This window comes from Oryctolagus cuniculus, chromosome 2 (assembly GCF_964237555.1).
Source record: "Oryctolagus cuniculus chromosome 2, mOryCun1.1, whole genome shotgun sequence".
In the NCBI taxonomy this organism is placed as follows: domain Eukaryota; kingdom Metazoa; phylum Chordata; class Mammalia; order Lagomorpha; family Leporidae; genus Oryctolagus; species Oryctolagus cuniculus.
In genome coordinates, this window is record NC_091433.1 from 113944702 (window position 1) to 113959173 (window position 14472).

At 46.1% G+C, this 14472-nt stretch overlaps 1 protein-coding gene and 1 pseudogene across 2 annotated transcripts in view; both read left to right on the forward strand.

The window, feature by feature from the left end:
• Positions 1-14472, forward strand: part of IL37 (interleukin 37) — a 133072-nt gene that overhangs the window by 105756 nt on the left and 12844 nt on the right. The window contains exons 2-6 of one of the 2 annotated variants that reach the window (XM_017340139.3): positions 3818-3941; positions 4905-5035; positions 10140-10235; positions 13677-13796; positions 14134-14276. In XM_017340139.3, the coding sequence (XP_017195628.3) occupies positions 3818-3941; positions 4905-5035; positions 10140-10235; positions 13677-13796; positions 14134-14276 (614 nt within the window). Of the gene's footprint in view, positions 1-3817; positions 3942-4904; positions 5036-10139; positions 10236-13676; positions 13797-14133; positions 14277-14472 lie in introns of those variants that run through there. The other variant, XM_017340141.3, reaches the window with a different exon arrangement.
• On the forward strand, positions 5042-9303 carry LOC100339963 (fatty acyl-CoA reductase 1 pseudogene; annotated as a pseudogene).

The following is a 14472-nucleotide window of genomic DNA, read 5'->3' on the forward strand; positions in this document are numbered from 1 at the left end:
TTCCCCTTTACTCAGCCGTGCCACAGAGACTGGCAGCTGTGACTCAAGCCACTGGAGTAAATGTGGGATGAAAAAGGCCTTTGCACAAAATAAACTGTTTATTTTCTTAAATATCTATTTTATTTAGTTGAAAGAGTTATAGAGAGTGGTGGAGAGAGAGACAGATCTTCTATCCATTGGTTCATTCCCCAGATGGCCGCAATGGCTGGAGTTGAGCTGATCCAAAGCCAGGAGCCAGGAGTTTCTTCCAGATCTCCCACATGGGTGCAGGGGCCTAAGGACTTGGGCCGTCCTCCACTGTCTTCCCAGGTGCATTAGCAGGGAACAGGATTGGAAGTAGAGCAGCTGGGATTCAAATTGGCACCCATATGGGATGCCAGTGCTGCAGGCCAGGGCTTTTACCCACAGTGCCACAGCACCAGCCCCACAAAAAAACTCTTAAAGTACAATCAAGGGTGGGCATTTTGGTGCGGTGATTAATATGCCCACATCCCATATTGGAGTGCCTGGGTTTGAATCTAGGCTCTGCCTCTAATTCTAGCTTCCTGCTAATGCATTTATTGGGAGGCAGCAGGTGATGGCTCAAGTACTTGTGTTTCTGCCACCCACATGGGAGAACTGGATTGAATTCTGGGCTCCTGGCTTTGACCTGGCCCAGCTTCAGCTCTTGTGGACATTTGGGGAGTGAACCCTGAATAGAAGAGATTCCCCTGTCTCGCTAGCTCTCTCCCTCCTTCTGTGTGTATGTCTTCTTTGCAAATAAATTAATAAGTAAAATGAATCCTAACCAAGGGGTGGAGTATGCTTAGAAGTTGGGGAACGATAATTCTGAAACATTCCTTTCAGAGTGCTTCCCTCATCCTTGTTAAACAGCCAGAACCCATGGCAGATGATCATCAACAATTACATGGGAGTAGGTCCCTGAAATGAATCTGTGGGTGAGGGAAGAAGACCTAGAGCTGCCGGAAGTTAAAGGTATGCAAGGGCAGGGTGGCAAATGCCCAAGAAAGAGTGGTTGGGAGATTGGGAGATGCAGGCCATTGGCCCTGGAGGGACAGCAGCCCCACCCAACCCAGTGAGGGTGGAGGAGGGCACAGGAGTAGGAGTCTGGTAAGGAGGATTTCTGGGGCCAGTGCTGCCTTTTTACACCTGTCAGGCTCCCGTGTTTCTGGGTCTCACTACCAATTAAAGTTGGCATCACTCAGTGATCTCATCTTTTCAGAAACACTGCAAGAGCAGCTGTGAGAATGGCTGGACTCCTTGGGAGAGCAGTTGCACAGCAGAATCTGTTTTGAAAAATTCTAAAAGGACTGCTAGGTGTCTCTTGGCACTTCTGCCACCTGGGCTCGGGAGGCTGGCTTGAAGTGCAGAATGGAAAGCCTGCTGCAGCTTCTGTTCTGCCTTGAAGGAAGAGAGGTCCTACCTTTAAATCCAGGGCAGATCCCTGGTCCTGCCGAGCCCTGCAGCTGCGTGCACATACAAAGGAAGCAAGGCTTTTACCTCCCACAGCACACACATCATGTGGAAATACAGAAAGCCACAACCCACACAACATACACACAATGCCCAGAACGCACATTAAATATATACTGCTAATGCATACAAAACGTGCAGAGCAGCCCAAGAAAACCATCACACTAAAAACCCCACACATACTAATAGATGCTCCTCCCACCAATATACCCAAAACACAATGTTTACATACACAAACACACACACACACAATCAAAGTCTCAATAGTGCCTCAATTAGTGAGTAATTAGAAAAGAGAGAACATTATCCAATCAAGTAGAGTTCTTAAAGATCACTATAAGATAAAAATTTTAAAAATATATAAATAAAACATACATATCCTTTGAGCCAGCAATTATATATCTAAGAATTATCTGAGGGCATTATCAATAATAGGTGCAAAGATTTAAGTCTAAGCATATTAGGCACAGAATTTATAAATACACATACAGTATGTATATTTGTGTGCATGTGTGTGTGTGTGTGTGTGTGTGAAATGCAGAGTTTCATACACATACACCCACACAGTGTATTCATGGTGGTGTAAAAGTGAAAATAACCCAAATGTTTAAAATTGGTGATTTGTTAGATTAGGATCCATTCATATGTGACACATATTAGTTGTTCCTTGTCCTCTTCCTCAACCTCCCACAAGTAAACAGTGTCCTTATGTATCAATATTGGTACAGATAATCAAACTTACAGAAGTTTTCTTGAGGCTATAAAGGCAAGAGTTTACCCTGAGTCAGACCACCCTATGGACATAACTGTGGACGTAACTCTTCTTTCTCATTTCCCTCACTCTCTGGAACCACTTGGGCATGATCTCTGCAAATTTACTTTGTGCCATCCCAACCTGGCACCTCCTCATGAGTCTACATCTTCCTTATCCTGAGAGTGACACTGGGCTTCCCTTACAGCCCCCCCCCCCAGTCCCTACTTCCTTATTCTAGAATCAGCAGAAGAGAAGTGCCCCTCTGGTCACATCACTGCCTGCCTAGACAGTGATGTGGTGGCCACTTTGACTTTATTTTAACTTTGTCTTTTCCTTCACCATCTCATCCCTGATCAAGGTGTTCTCCAAAGATACATCTCTCTTTATTAGGAATTTAATGGGCAAATTAGGGGGCTTTATTCTGGCCACTGAGGGAATTACATTTTTCAGGTCTTTAGACAAATCATGAATACCTAAAATTAAAAATGGTCTTGTAGAAAAGTGTTGATGCAATGGAATGATGTTGCAGATATCACACTGGGCACAAAAAGAAAGATACAAAGTAGGAATTTGCTTTACATTGCATTCTACCTTGTCAAACACATGTCTGTGTTTGCATATTATAGAAATGTGTTCATGGAGAAAGGTTAGAAAATGAGACCCCCATATTCAATCATGCTTAAGAGATGGGGATATGACATGCTCTGAAAGGCCTGAACTGCTATCTTGTCCTTCCAATGACCAGGAATGTGATCCTGGATAAGTTGCTTAACTTCTCAATTGTACTGTGTTTTGTCTGTAAAGAAGGGAGGGCTATACCTCCTTACTAGATCCTCCAAAGCTTGTCTGAAGTAAAGATAGAAATGGACTGAGCCCAGGCCTGGCACAATGAGGGCTCTGTGGCTGACTACTATGGTTGTCGCTGTTCTTGTGGTGTTGATGTGCTGGGAGGTGGTCCAGTAGCTTTATCTTCATTGTGTTATGTGGGTTCTCCTCTGAACTGACCTGCCCGAGCACAAGCAATGCAATGGAGGAAGATGACAGTAAATAGCCAATGGAGGAAGATGACAGTAAATAGCCAATAGGCCACAGACAGAGACCGGTGCTTGGTGGGCTTGCTCAAGGACAGTCCCTTGAGGGTGTTTTGCATGTCATTTCTGAAGAAGAGGGTACAGAGGAGAGGTGCAGGGCAGGATCACTAGTATCCTGGAAGACGCTTGGGAAAAGATAGGAAAGGAACATTTTTCTCTAGGATGTGGAAACTCACCTGAACTCTGAGATTAGGGCAAGAACCTTCATGAGAATAAGGAATTTCCCAACTTTTCCGTGCTCACTGGCTGGCCTGGCCCATGTCTCCTCTTTCCTTTACTAGTGTCTGTTACCTACATCTTCTCTATCAGACTAGACTGGTTCTATGTCAAGAACCTTGAAGTATGTGGAATAGATATGACATAGCCGTGGTATGGTGATACTAGCCCATGGAATTTGTTTTATTCTTGGTATGGGCAACAGCAAGTGATGAGTGATATCTGATAACCCAAGATGCTATTTCTTACTGGCTAAAGAAATGCTGCCATTACATTTGCATAGCCACTCCCACACTGATTGTTTTAAAAATGAGGACCAGCTCAAGACTCTTAAGATTAAGGAAGACAGAAGACAGAGTTCCATATATTCACGACAGAGCTACAGACCACCGGGATTCCCGGCTCAGGTAAGTGGTCCTCACCTGTGGCTTTGGAAGGCCAAATGACATGGAGTGGGTACTGGAGTAGCTTGTGACCATCTGCCTTGCTTTTCTCCCCATTAAAAACATGTCTTTCTAAGTATAATCTCTGAGACCTGCCTAAATCTTAGGCTCTCAGCCTCGATAGAAGCCTGCTATCTCCCAAGAGGTTTTCTTCCAATAAGCTGACAGACACTGGTTTAGGACACCTGCAAACTCTGATAATGTTAGCACCTTCTTGGAAGGTTGAGAGGGCTTATTTCATAGTCTAGAATGTACTGGCTCCTGGACAGAGATTTTGGAACCCAATACTTTGAATAGTAACCTCTCCAAATGGAGCAAATCATGTCAGTCAACCCTACTGGACTAGGATTTGAGCCTCCTGGGATCTTTGGAAAGTCAATATTTCATGATAAGGGTAAGGAAATTTCCTCTGCTTAGGCAAAGGTTAGCCATTGCAGAGAGTCACAAAACTTCTAATGGAAAGGCTAAGATCATATTCTAGGCTTTTCTGGCCACATGATGGTTCAGCTATGTAACTCTTATGGTAGCCCCCCAAAACAGCCATAGAAATATGTAAACAAAGTTACTGCTGTGTTATAATAAAAATTTATCTAAATACAGCAGTGGGTGAGGTTTGGCCCAGGGGCTATGGTTTGCCAGCTCTATGGCTATAGCAACATACTTCAGACTTTTCTATTTAACTTTTGTATGTTGTTGTCAAGATCCACAAAAATGATATTGTGATTCATGTGCTAGCACAGTGACCCACAGTTTGGAAAGCACTGTCCTGGCAAAGTAACAGATGGAAGGGCATGGTTTGGCCCTGGGAGGGCTTCCTGGAGGCAGTGAGCGTTTCTAGACTGCAAGGAAAGCTGGAGGCCGGTTCTGGACACCCTAAGGGGCTGGGGTCAGAAGACCCTGTAACAGATTCCTTTCCTCTCTGCTCAGGTCCTTTCCTCGCTCTCATCGCCTGTTGATTATTTCACTCATGTCCAAAATGTCCCTTTTGGAGAAGAACTCAGGAGTGAAAATGGACTCAGAAGATGGGGAAAAGGCTGAGCCCCAGGACTGCTCAGGAGGTGAGATTCTTGGAAAAATTCACATTGACCAAAGTCTAATTCTTGATGCAGGACTCTGCTAGGTGCTATGCAGGGACCCAGTTCCTCCTTGCTGATGAGGTACAAAAAGTGAGCTTTAAAACTTCCTCGTATCTTCAGCTGCCGGTCGGGGGCGGTGGAAGAGCGAGTAAGGAGAGCAAGCAGCCGTCGCTGGACGGCCAGAGGGAAAGTGAGGCCTGAGCCTCTGCGTCTAGGGTCAAAATGGTGTCAATCCCAGAATACTATGAAGGCAAGAATGTTCTGCTCACTGGAGCTACTGGCTTCCTAGGAAAAGTGCTTCTGGAGAAGTTGCTGAGGTCTTGTCCAAAGGTGAATTCAGTATATGTTTTGGTGAGGCAGAAAGCTGGGCAGACCCCTCAAGAACGAGTGGAACAAGTCTTGAGTGGCAAGCTGTTTGATCGATTGAGAGGTGAAAATCCAGATTTTAGAGAGAAAATAATAGCAATCAACAGCGAACTTACTCAACCTAAACTGGCTCTTAGTGAGGAAGATGAAGAGGTCATCGTAGATTCCACCAATATTATATTCCACTGTGCAGCTTTAATGTGCAGGTTTAATGTGCAGGTTTAATGAAAATTTAAGAGATGCTGTTCAGTTATATGTGACTGCTACAAGACAGCTTATTCTCCTTGCACAACAAATGAAGAACTTGGAGGTGTTCATGCATGTATCAACAGCATATGCCTACTGCAATCGAAAGCATATTGATGAAGTAGTATATCCACCCCCTGTAGACCCCAAGAAGCTGATTGACTCTTTAGAGTGGATGGATGATGGCCTAGTAACTGATATCACACCCAAACTGATAGGAGATAGACCTAATACGTACATATACACGAAAGCATTGGCAGAATATGTTGTACAACAAGAAGGAGCAAAGCTAAACGTGGCGATTGTAAGGCCATCGATTGTAGGTGCCACTTGGAAAGAACCCTTTCCAGGATGGATTGATAACTTTAATGGACCAAGTAGTCTCTTCATTGCGGCAGGGAAAGGAATTCTTCGAACAATGCGTGCCTCCAACAGTGCCCTTGCAGATCTTGTTCCTGTAGATGTAGTTGTCAACACGAGTCTTGCAGCAGCCTGGTATTCCGGAGTTAATAGACCAAGAAACATCATGGTATACAACTGCACAACAGGCAGCACTAATCCATTCCACTGGGGCGAAGTTGAATACCATGTAATTTCCACTTTTAGGAGGAATCCTCTCGAACAGGCCTTCAGGTGGCCCAATGTAAATCTAACCTCCAATCACCTCTCATATCATTTCTGGATTGCTGTAAGCCATAAGGCCCCAGCATTCCTGTATGATATCTACCTCAGGATGACTGGAAGAAGCCCAAGGATGATGAAAACAATAACTCGTCTTCACAAAACTATGGTCTTTCTTGAATATTTCACAAGTAATTCTTGGGTTTGGAATACTGACAATGTGAATATGTTAATGAATCAACTAAATCCTTTAGACAGAAAGACCTTCAATATTGATGTACGGCAGTTATGTTGGGCTGCGTATATAGAGAACTACTGCATGGGAACTAAGAAATACGTGTTAAATGAAGAAATGTCTGGCCTCCCTGCTGCTAGAAAGCATCTGAACAAATTGCGGAACCTACGTTATGGCTTCAATACCATTCTCGTGATTCTGATCTGGCGCATTTTTATTACAAGATCACAAATGGCAAGAAACATCTGGTACTTTGTGGTTAGTCTATGTTATAAGTTTCTGACATACTTCTGAGCTTCTAGCACTATGAGATACTGAAGACCAAGTGTTGCTCCCCCATTCGCGGAGGAACGACACAGGACCCTGCGCTGTTCTTTTGTCTGCTCGGCCCTTCCCGGGTTTGCTGCTGGTTCTTCCCGGGTTGGCTACCGATCCCTCCACCTCCGTGGAGGGGCGGCTCCCCCTGCCACTTTCCCCACTTCCGCGGGGGAGCGGCACACTGCCGGCCGGCTCTCTCGGGGGCTGCTCAGATGTTATCCAGATGTTCCTGGTGCGTGTTGTCTCTCTCCTCCTTTATAGTCCTCTTCCACCAATCCCAACTATGCTACCCACATGCCGAGTACACTGCTCTCCTCCAATCAGGAGCAGGATCAGCTCCTGCAGCTCATCAGTCAAGTTGGCGAGAGGCAGCTGTGTAGAAGCTGTTGCCTCCTCTCCCAGCGCCATATTGTGGGAGAGCAGATGCATAGAATAAGTCTTAATTCCAGTAACTTAGTCTAGTCCGAGTTGCTCCCCACAACCAAGAATTTAGCATTAGAACATCTATCTATGTTTATGGTGGTCTAAATGCGCAAAATGTAAAATGTACTTAAGTCATCTTACCTTTTGTCAAGGCATTAAACCATCTTAGTATGGACTAAATTATGCTACATTTTATGTAACATTTTAATGTTTGTGCTCATGAAACTTAGTGAACACACTGTGGTATGCCAGCTCAAATTTACAGTTGCCACCAAAGCCATGACTTAACATTTTGATCCTTGGAAGAAAGAAGTAGAGATGAGAGCAGGGTGGGGAAATAGGAACACTGACCAGTATAACTGTGCAATTCTGGAACATATTAATCAAAATATGCCTTAACAGATAGTGAATCTCTAATTCAAATATTCACTGCAATGGAAAGCATCTATTTGAACAGAGATACTAGATAAGTTGGTAGATAGTTGATTCTTCAATGTTTGATTTTTTTAGTCTGCTAAAGTGGGTTTTAGTTTTGTTAAAATTATATTCAGACTATTTTCACATCATCCTCTAAGTTGTTGAGTGTATAAAACATGACAGACATGTTCTCATTTTTTGTTTTCTTTTAAACATCTGAGGCATATCATTTTTCTATAAGCAATTGGTTATTATTCTAATCTGAAGGCTGCCTATTATTCTGAAGAACCTACTTGCTCTAAATGGGTTTGACAACCTGTATGAATATGTGCTATGTGTTTTTTAAAGAAAAGTAAAAATAAAATCAGTCCAACTGTTAGTATCAGAAGGAATAGGAATACATTTTTTTTTGTCCACATTATGATCAAACAAGAACCAGTCCTGTGATGCTGTGTTGATGTTTTGAAGCAGGAAGATTTCTTGTAAGAAGTGGGAGCTGGGACTGAGTCACCACAACCTGTGCTCTCTTTCCTTTTTAAATTTTACTCATGGGACTCTTAAAAGACACGCACTGTCTTCTAAATGAAATCTGAAAGTACATTATTACTGAAGAATGTATTTACAGGTAGTAATAACAGTAAGAAAATGTCCTCGTGCGTAAACACATACTATTTTTGACCTTGAAAACTGAATTCCTTCAAGAAAAAGAAAATAATGAATAAGTACTGTGTATAAAGTTAAAAAAGGACTTTATTTACATACCACATAAAATAGCAAGCTGTTGAATGAGTTTGAAGATACCATTTATTTTTTCTGCATGTGGCTTTAGCTTTAGAAAGAAATACATTATAGAAACAAATATAGCAAGAAAATTAATGTATATTTTAATGATAATTATAATGCCCTTTAAATCTTAATAGTAGTTAACATTACTTATTCTTTTAACATATATTTGGTTTAATAAATTGTTCAGCATAATACTATTCTAATGAAAGTGATCAAATTGTATTATATTTAATCATCACCGGTCTATCTTCAATATGTTTAGAGATGTCAGTTCACAATACAAAACGTTACATGGAAATTTACATCTTAATGTTCTTTGTCAAATGCAATGTGTAAGAAGTTTATTTTGCTATTATGAAGAACTATGTAAAGGAGAGCAGCTTCTTCCATGCAGGTGTGTAATCTTGAAAAGGAAAAATGCTTCCATGTTGAAGCCAGGTTTTTTTGCAGTAAAACCTTTAAACATTATTTTCACAGAAATATGTATCTAAATATCTATTGTGGGCAGCCACAGGCAGTCACTCCCTTTGTTTACACTTAAACATATGAATGGAGACTTGCAGCACAGACAATTAGGCTAAGGAGATTCCGGGAAGAGGCAGGAAGAACCTAAACCTCTCACAAGAGATGATACAGATAATCAGTCACACCTGTAACCTGCATTTATCACCTAAGTGTTTTATTGTACCCTTGTAATCAATAATTAAGAACCTTATCAGGAACTCTTTATAACCTTAAAAGCCTTTTTGATATGTATATCTTTAGTGCTCCTTCTTGTAAACAACTGGTCATGTTTAAATACTACTGGATTTGTTCAATAAACAAGCCTTGATCAGGACTTGTCTTGGCTCCACTTGGATAGGTGTGTGAGCTACACAGAAGTGTATGTTTTCTGAATTTTTTATTCATGTAATCTAATTTAAAGAAATGCTAAATAAGAGGGTGCCGAGGCTATTGTGTTATAATTTTGTGTGTGCCTTTATGTAGAATTCTGTCATCAAAAGAAGGCTAATGAATAAATTAAGCAAGTATGTTTAAAAAAAAAAAAAGCTTCCTGGTAAATGGGTCAGACCTGAGGAACCCTAGGAGGAAAAAGAAAGTGTTGCCATAGGTGCCAGGACACCAGATAGTAGACAATGGCCCAGCTCCCACTAAAGCTTCAGCCTTTGACTTGCTGGTGCCCCACTGGAAAGTTTTATATCTTCTTAATGCATCTCCTCTTGCCAACCTGCCCAGGCAGAGAAGCCCTGTGGCGGGAGGAATGCAGAGGATGGGTTGGGAAAAAGAGCCAGGTGCAGGACTCCTATATGCTTCAAGGGGGAAGGCACGAGTGTTGGTTTGTGGAAGAGGGGAAGAGGCGTCTGATCCAGGTGAGTGCCTAACATGCACACTGTGAGGGGAGGGGACCAAAATGAGCCAGAGCCCACCTTTGACAATTTCACCTCTGTTTCCTGACACTTGAGATCAAGAAGACTGTTTTCAGTGTCATGTCTACAGTCTATCTGCTGTATTATCTCAGCACACACACAGAAGAACTAAGGAATTAAGTAGTTAAGGAATTAACTAGTTAATTAACTAACTAATTAATTCCTTAATTAGAATTAAGGAATTAGAACCCCCTAATCCTTGGGAAAACCCGCCAGCATATGCTAACCTCCCGGTCTCTGATTGCAGACCCAGCTGGAAGCCCCCAAGAGCCAGGCCCCAGCTTCCCCTCTGTGGACTCTGTTCAATCAAGTAAGGCCCTGGTGAAGTATTGGAGCAGCTCAGGTATAGAGGGGGAGGGCTGGGGGATGGTGCTGCTGGGGTCTCTAAGAGGATGGGAGAACGCAGACTGGTGACAACTAATGGTGCTGGAGAGGATAGGGCTTTTCCTAAATGGAGGCACATTTTCAGCAGAGTCTATGGGAGAGAGGAGTCCCAGGTGGGCCTTTGCCTTGCAGAGAGGGTAGGGAATTCTCAAGTGCTCAGTGGCGTGGGACAGGAAGGTTTTGAACCTAGGAACCAGCTGACTGCTCTCTGGTCACTGCCAAAAGGCTGGTCAGCCTGACTTCTTCCTTGCAAGGATGAAACACAGGAGAGTGATCAGCAAGGGGCGCTCCTAGCAACATCCACACCATAGACGGCTCATAGAGGGTCCACAATGATGAAACCAGAACCTTCCTTGCCCACTGCCATCTGTACTGTGCAACTGCCCAGAGAAAGTGGTTAATATCACCGCTGTTCAGGTGTGCAAACTGAGGTGAAGAGGAGCAGGGACCTGCCCCAGGTGACACAGGGTGTAAACGACGACATTGAAAGGTGAACATTTAAAGGTGCTCTCACTAATCTGTCCTCCCCAAATAGTTTTAAGGCTGCATCATGCCCCTCAGCTCAGGACAGAGTCAGGGGGACCTCGGTCTGAGTCGCAGCTCTGCCTCAGGTCAGTGCGTCAACACCGAGACCCACTGCCCTACCAGCAAAATGGCAGTGAGGACACAAGGAGACCAGGGTGGTGAGGCTCACGGCAACTCTCAAGTCAGTGTGGCGGGAGCCTGCTTCAAGCACTGTTGCTGCTGCTGCTGCTGCTGCTGCTGCCGCCGCGCGTCCCTGTGCTACTGTTGCTGCTGCCCTGCTGGCATTTTGATTTTCCAGTAAACTTGCTGTGTGTTGTTGCTGTGGTTGTTGGTGTCCCTGCTGTTCCTACTGCTGCTGTTACTGACGCTACCGCTGCTGCTGTGGGTTGAGAACCACTTCCCTGTAGCATATAAATGCCAGCACCTAAAACACTCACACCTGCACAGTGACATTGAGAAGCTTGGGGGTCAAGGATGGCAAGCAAGAATACCATTGAAGAGGATCCTACACTGGCTGGTGTGTGAGATGAGGAGGGCAGGGTCGGGCTGTGCCAGGAGGGAAACAGAAATAGAAGGTGGGAAAAGACAAAGTAAGAGTTAAGAGGGCCGGCGCCGCGGCTCACTAGGCTAATTCTCCGCCTTGCAGCGCCTGCACACCGGGTTCTAGTCCCAGCCAGGGCGCCGGATTCTGTCCTGATTGCCCCTCTTCCAGGCCAGCTCTCTGCTGTGGCCAGGGAGTGCAGTGGAGGATGGCCCAAGTGCTTGGGCCCTGCACTCCATGGGAGACCAGGATAAGTACCTGGCTCCTGCCATTGGATCAGCGCAGTGGGCTGGCCGCAGTGCGCCGGCCGCGGCGGCTATTGGAGGGTGAACCAACCTTTCTCTCTGTCTCTCTCTCTCTCTCTCTCTCTCACTCACTGTCCACTCTGCCTGTCAAAAAAAAAAAAAAAGTTAAGAGGTAAAAAAAATAAAATGGTAGAGCAAGAAGTGACATTTGTTAGAAATAGCATGTTCTGGCCTCACTCTAGACCACTGGAGTCAGAATCTCAGGGATGAGGGGTCCAGGTCTCAAAATGTCACCCACCAGGTGGTGCCCAGTGGGCAGCCAGGTGGAGAAACACTGACGCCCTGGGCCCGCCCTCGCCTGCGTCCTCAGAGCAGCAGCAGCAATAGCTCCTGGAGCTGCTTGGAAAGGCAGGACCTCAGCCCCAGCCTGACCTTCGGAGCCACAACCCGCAGGGAATTCACTGCCCAGGACAGTGTGGAAAACGGAAAGGCTCAGGGTGAATCCAAGCCAGTGGCTCTAAACCGAACTGCACTTGCCCCTGAATCAGAACGCCTGGGCCTGGAGCCCGGAAAGCTTCTGAGGAGATGCTGACACAAGCCAGGGTTGAGAACCTCGCATCTCATCTGACCCCACCTCCTTGTGTTACTGCGGATCTTGCCAGGGCCAGTGTCCATCCCATAGCCACCCCCAGTGTCCTGATGCTTGGGGCACTCTGGGGGGGGGCTGTGGAGGGTCACCCCAAGTCAGACAAGGGAGCTGCTCCGGGAGCTTACAAGGGTGATGAGACAAGGACACTGACACCTGTGTGCAGGTGCGAGCGCTCAGGGCAGTGTGCAGCAGCCAGAGAGGAAGCCACCCCATGCAGAGGGGCTGAGGAGGCCTGCCTGGAAGAGGTGGCAGGAGAGCTGGTGTCGCAGGAGGCTCCTCCCTGTTCTCTGGCACAAGGAGCCCAGGAGCACAGCCCACCCTGGCAGAGGGCGTGGTTACGTGTGGGAGGACAATGAGCCCTTGGGATGTCTTCTACATGACAGTCGCCTGTCATAGCCTTGTGCTGTGTTGAAGCATCACACAGGGCGGTGGCTGCTGCCATCTCACAGGGTCATATCTGACATTGTGCAGCCACCCACCGCTGGCAGTCTTGACCTGGCGTGGAGGCTCCTGCCCGCCCATCAGAGAAGTGCCTGGACTCCTGGCTGAGGGACAGGTTTCCTGCCCCATCAGAGACAGTAGGGTGGGCTTCCTGTGCAAGGCCCACTCCAGGCAGGAGTAGCCTGAAGCAGTTCCCGGGAGCCCACGCCCTAGGAAGCCTCCAGTCACTGTCGTGGGTGGTCCTTTTGTCTTATTCAGGCTCTTTTCAAAGGAGCCTCTTCAGTGCCAGCTCAGGTTTTTTTAATTTTTATTTTTAAAAGAGTATCACCTTTTATTTAAAAATATTTATTTATTCAAAAGGCAGTGTTACAGAAAGAGAGAAGAACACAAAGAAAGAGATCTTCCATCCCTTGGTTCACTCCCCAGATGGTCACAGCTGCCATTGTAGTGCCAGGCTGAAGCCAGCAGCCAGGAGCTTCCAGATCTCCCACGTGCGTGCAGAGCCCCAACACCTTGGGCCATCTTCTGATGCTTTCCCAGGGCATTAGCAGGGAGCTGGATCAGAGGTGGAGCAGCTGGGACTGGAACCGGCACCGTATGGAATGCAGACACCGCAGATGGTAGATCTGCACAGATCCACAGCGCAGGCCCCCCAGCTCTGTTTTGCTCCGTGCTGGGCTCCTGGGTGCCTGCTGCCTCAGTTCCCACTCCCCGCCTTCCGTTGTCGCTTTCCCATCCCAGAAAGTAGTTTTCTGCTCCACCCCACGCATTGCTGATAGCATGATGCTCAGGAAAGGTTTAGACGAACAATGATTAACACATACTGAGCCTTTCCTGTAGCGCAGACATGTTATAAGCTCAGACTCCTTGAAAAAAGTGTTTAAGTCCTTTATTACCCTCATTTCATAGATGAGGGTATCCAGGCATGAATATTTAATAACTTGTCCTAAAGCCTAAAATAGCTGGTATGAAGTGTCAATAGTAGTTCTATTGATCTAGAGTCGTTGGTGAAGTTCCAAGAGCCAGAGAAATTCAACATTCGTGATGGAGATCAAAAAGTGTTGGTCCTGGACTGTGAGATCCTGAAAGCAATCCCACACAAGGCCTACATACTTCCAGGTAACTCCTCATCCTGCTGGGTTTTCTGATCCCCCACCTAAACCCCGGCCAGGTCTGGCCTCCCTGCACATGGGCTCAGCTCTATGATGGACTACAGCTGGCTCCAGCAGGTGGTGGCAATGGCAAGGAGGACTCCAGGGACCCTGGGGAGTCAGAGGGAGGATCTGTCAAAATGACCAGATCAGAGGGGAGTTCTTCTAGAAGGAAGGAGCCAGGGGGCTGGGTTGTTAAGGAGAGGGGGCTTGGGCCAAGACAACAGAAGGGAACTTTGACCAGCAGAGAGGGGGGGCTTGTCCCTTCTCAGAGAACTAACTTTTCCTGGCTGCTTCCTTCCCAGAGACCTTCTTTGTTTTAGCCTCATACTATCACTCAGCCCCTCCTGAGAAAGGGAGCCCGATTCTCTTGGCGGTCTCTAAAGGAGAGCTCTGCCTTTGCTGTGTCAAGGCCCAAGGGAAAATTTTCCCATCCCTCCAGCTGAAGGTGAGCTTCCAGCCAATTTCCTGTTCCCTCCGATCCTCAGTGCCTCTGGCTTTCCCTGCAAATTCTTATCTCTGCCCCTAAGATGGCAGTGCCCTCCCTTCGGGTTCTAGCCTCCTGGGGAAGGAGGCAGCTCCACACAGCGGGGAGGCTCCAAGGAGGAGCCCGGAAGGCACTAGCAGTCCATCTTCCTCTCTGG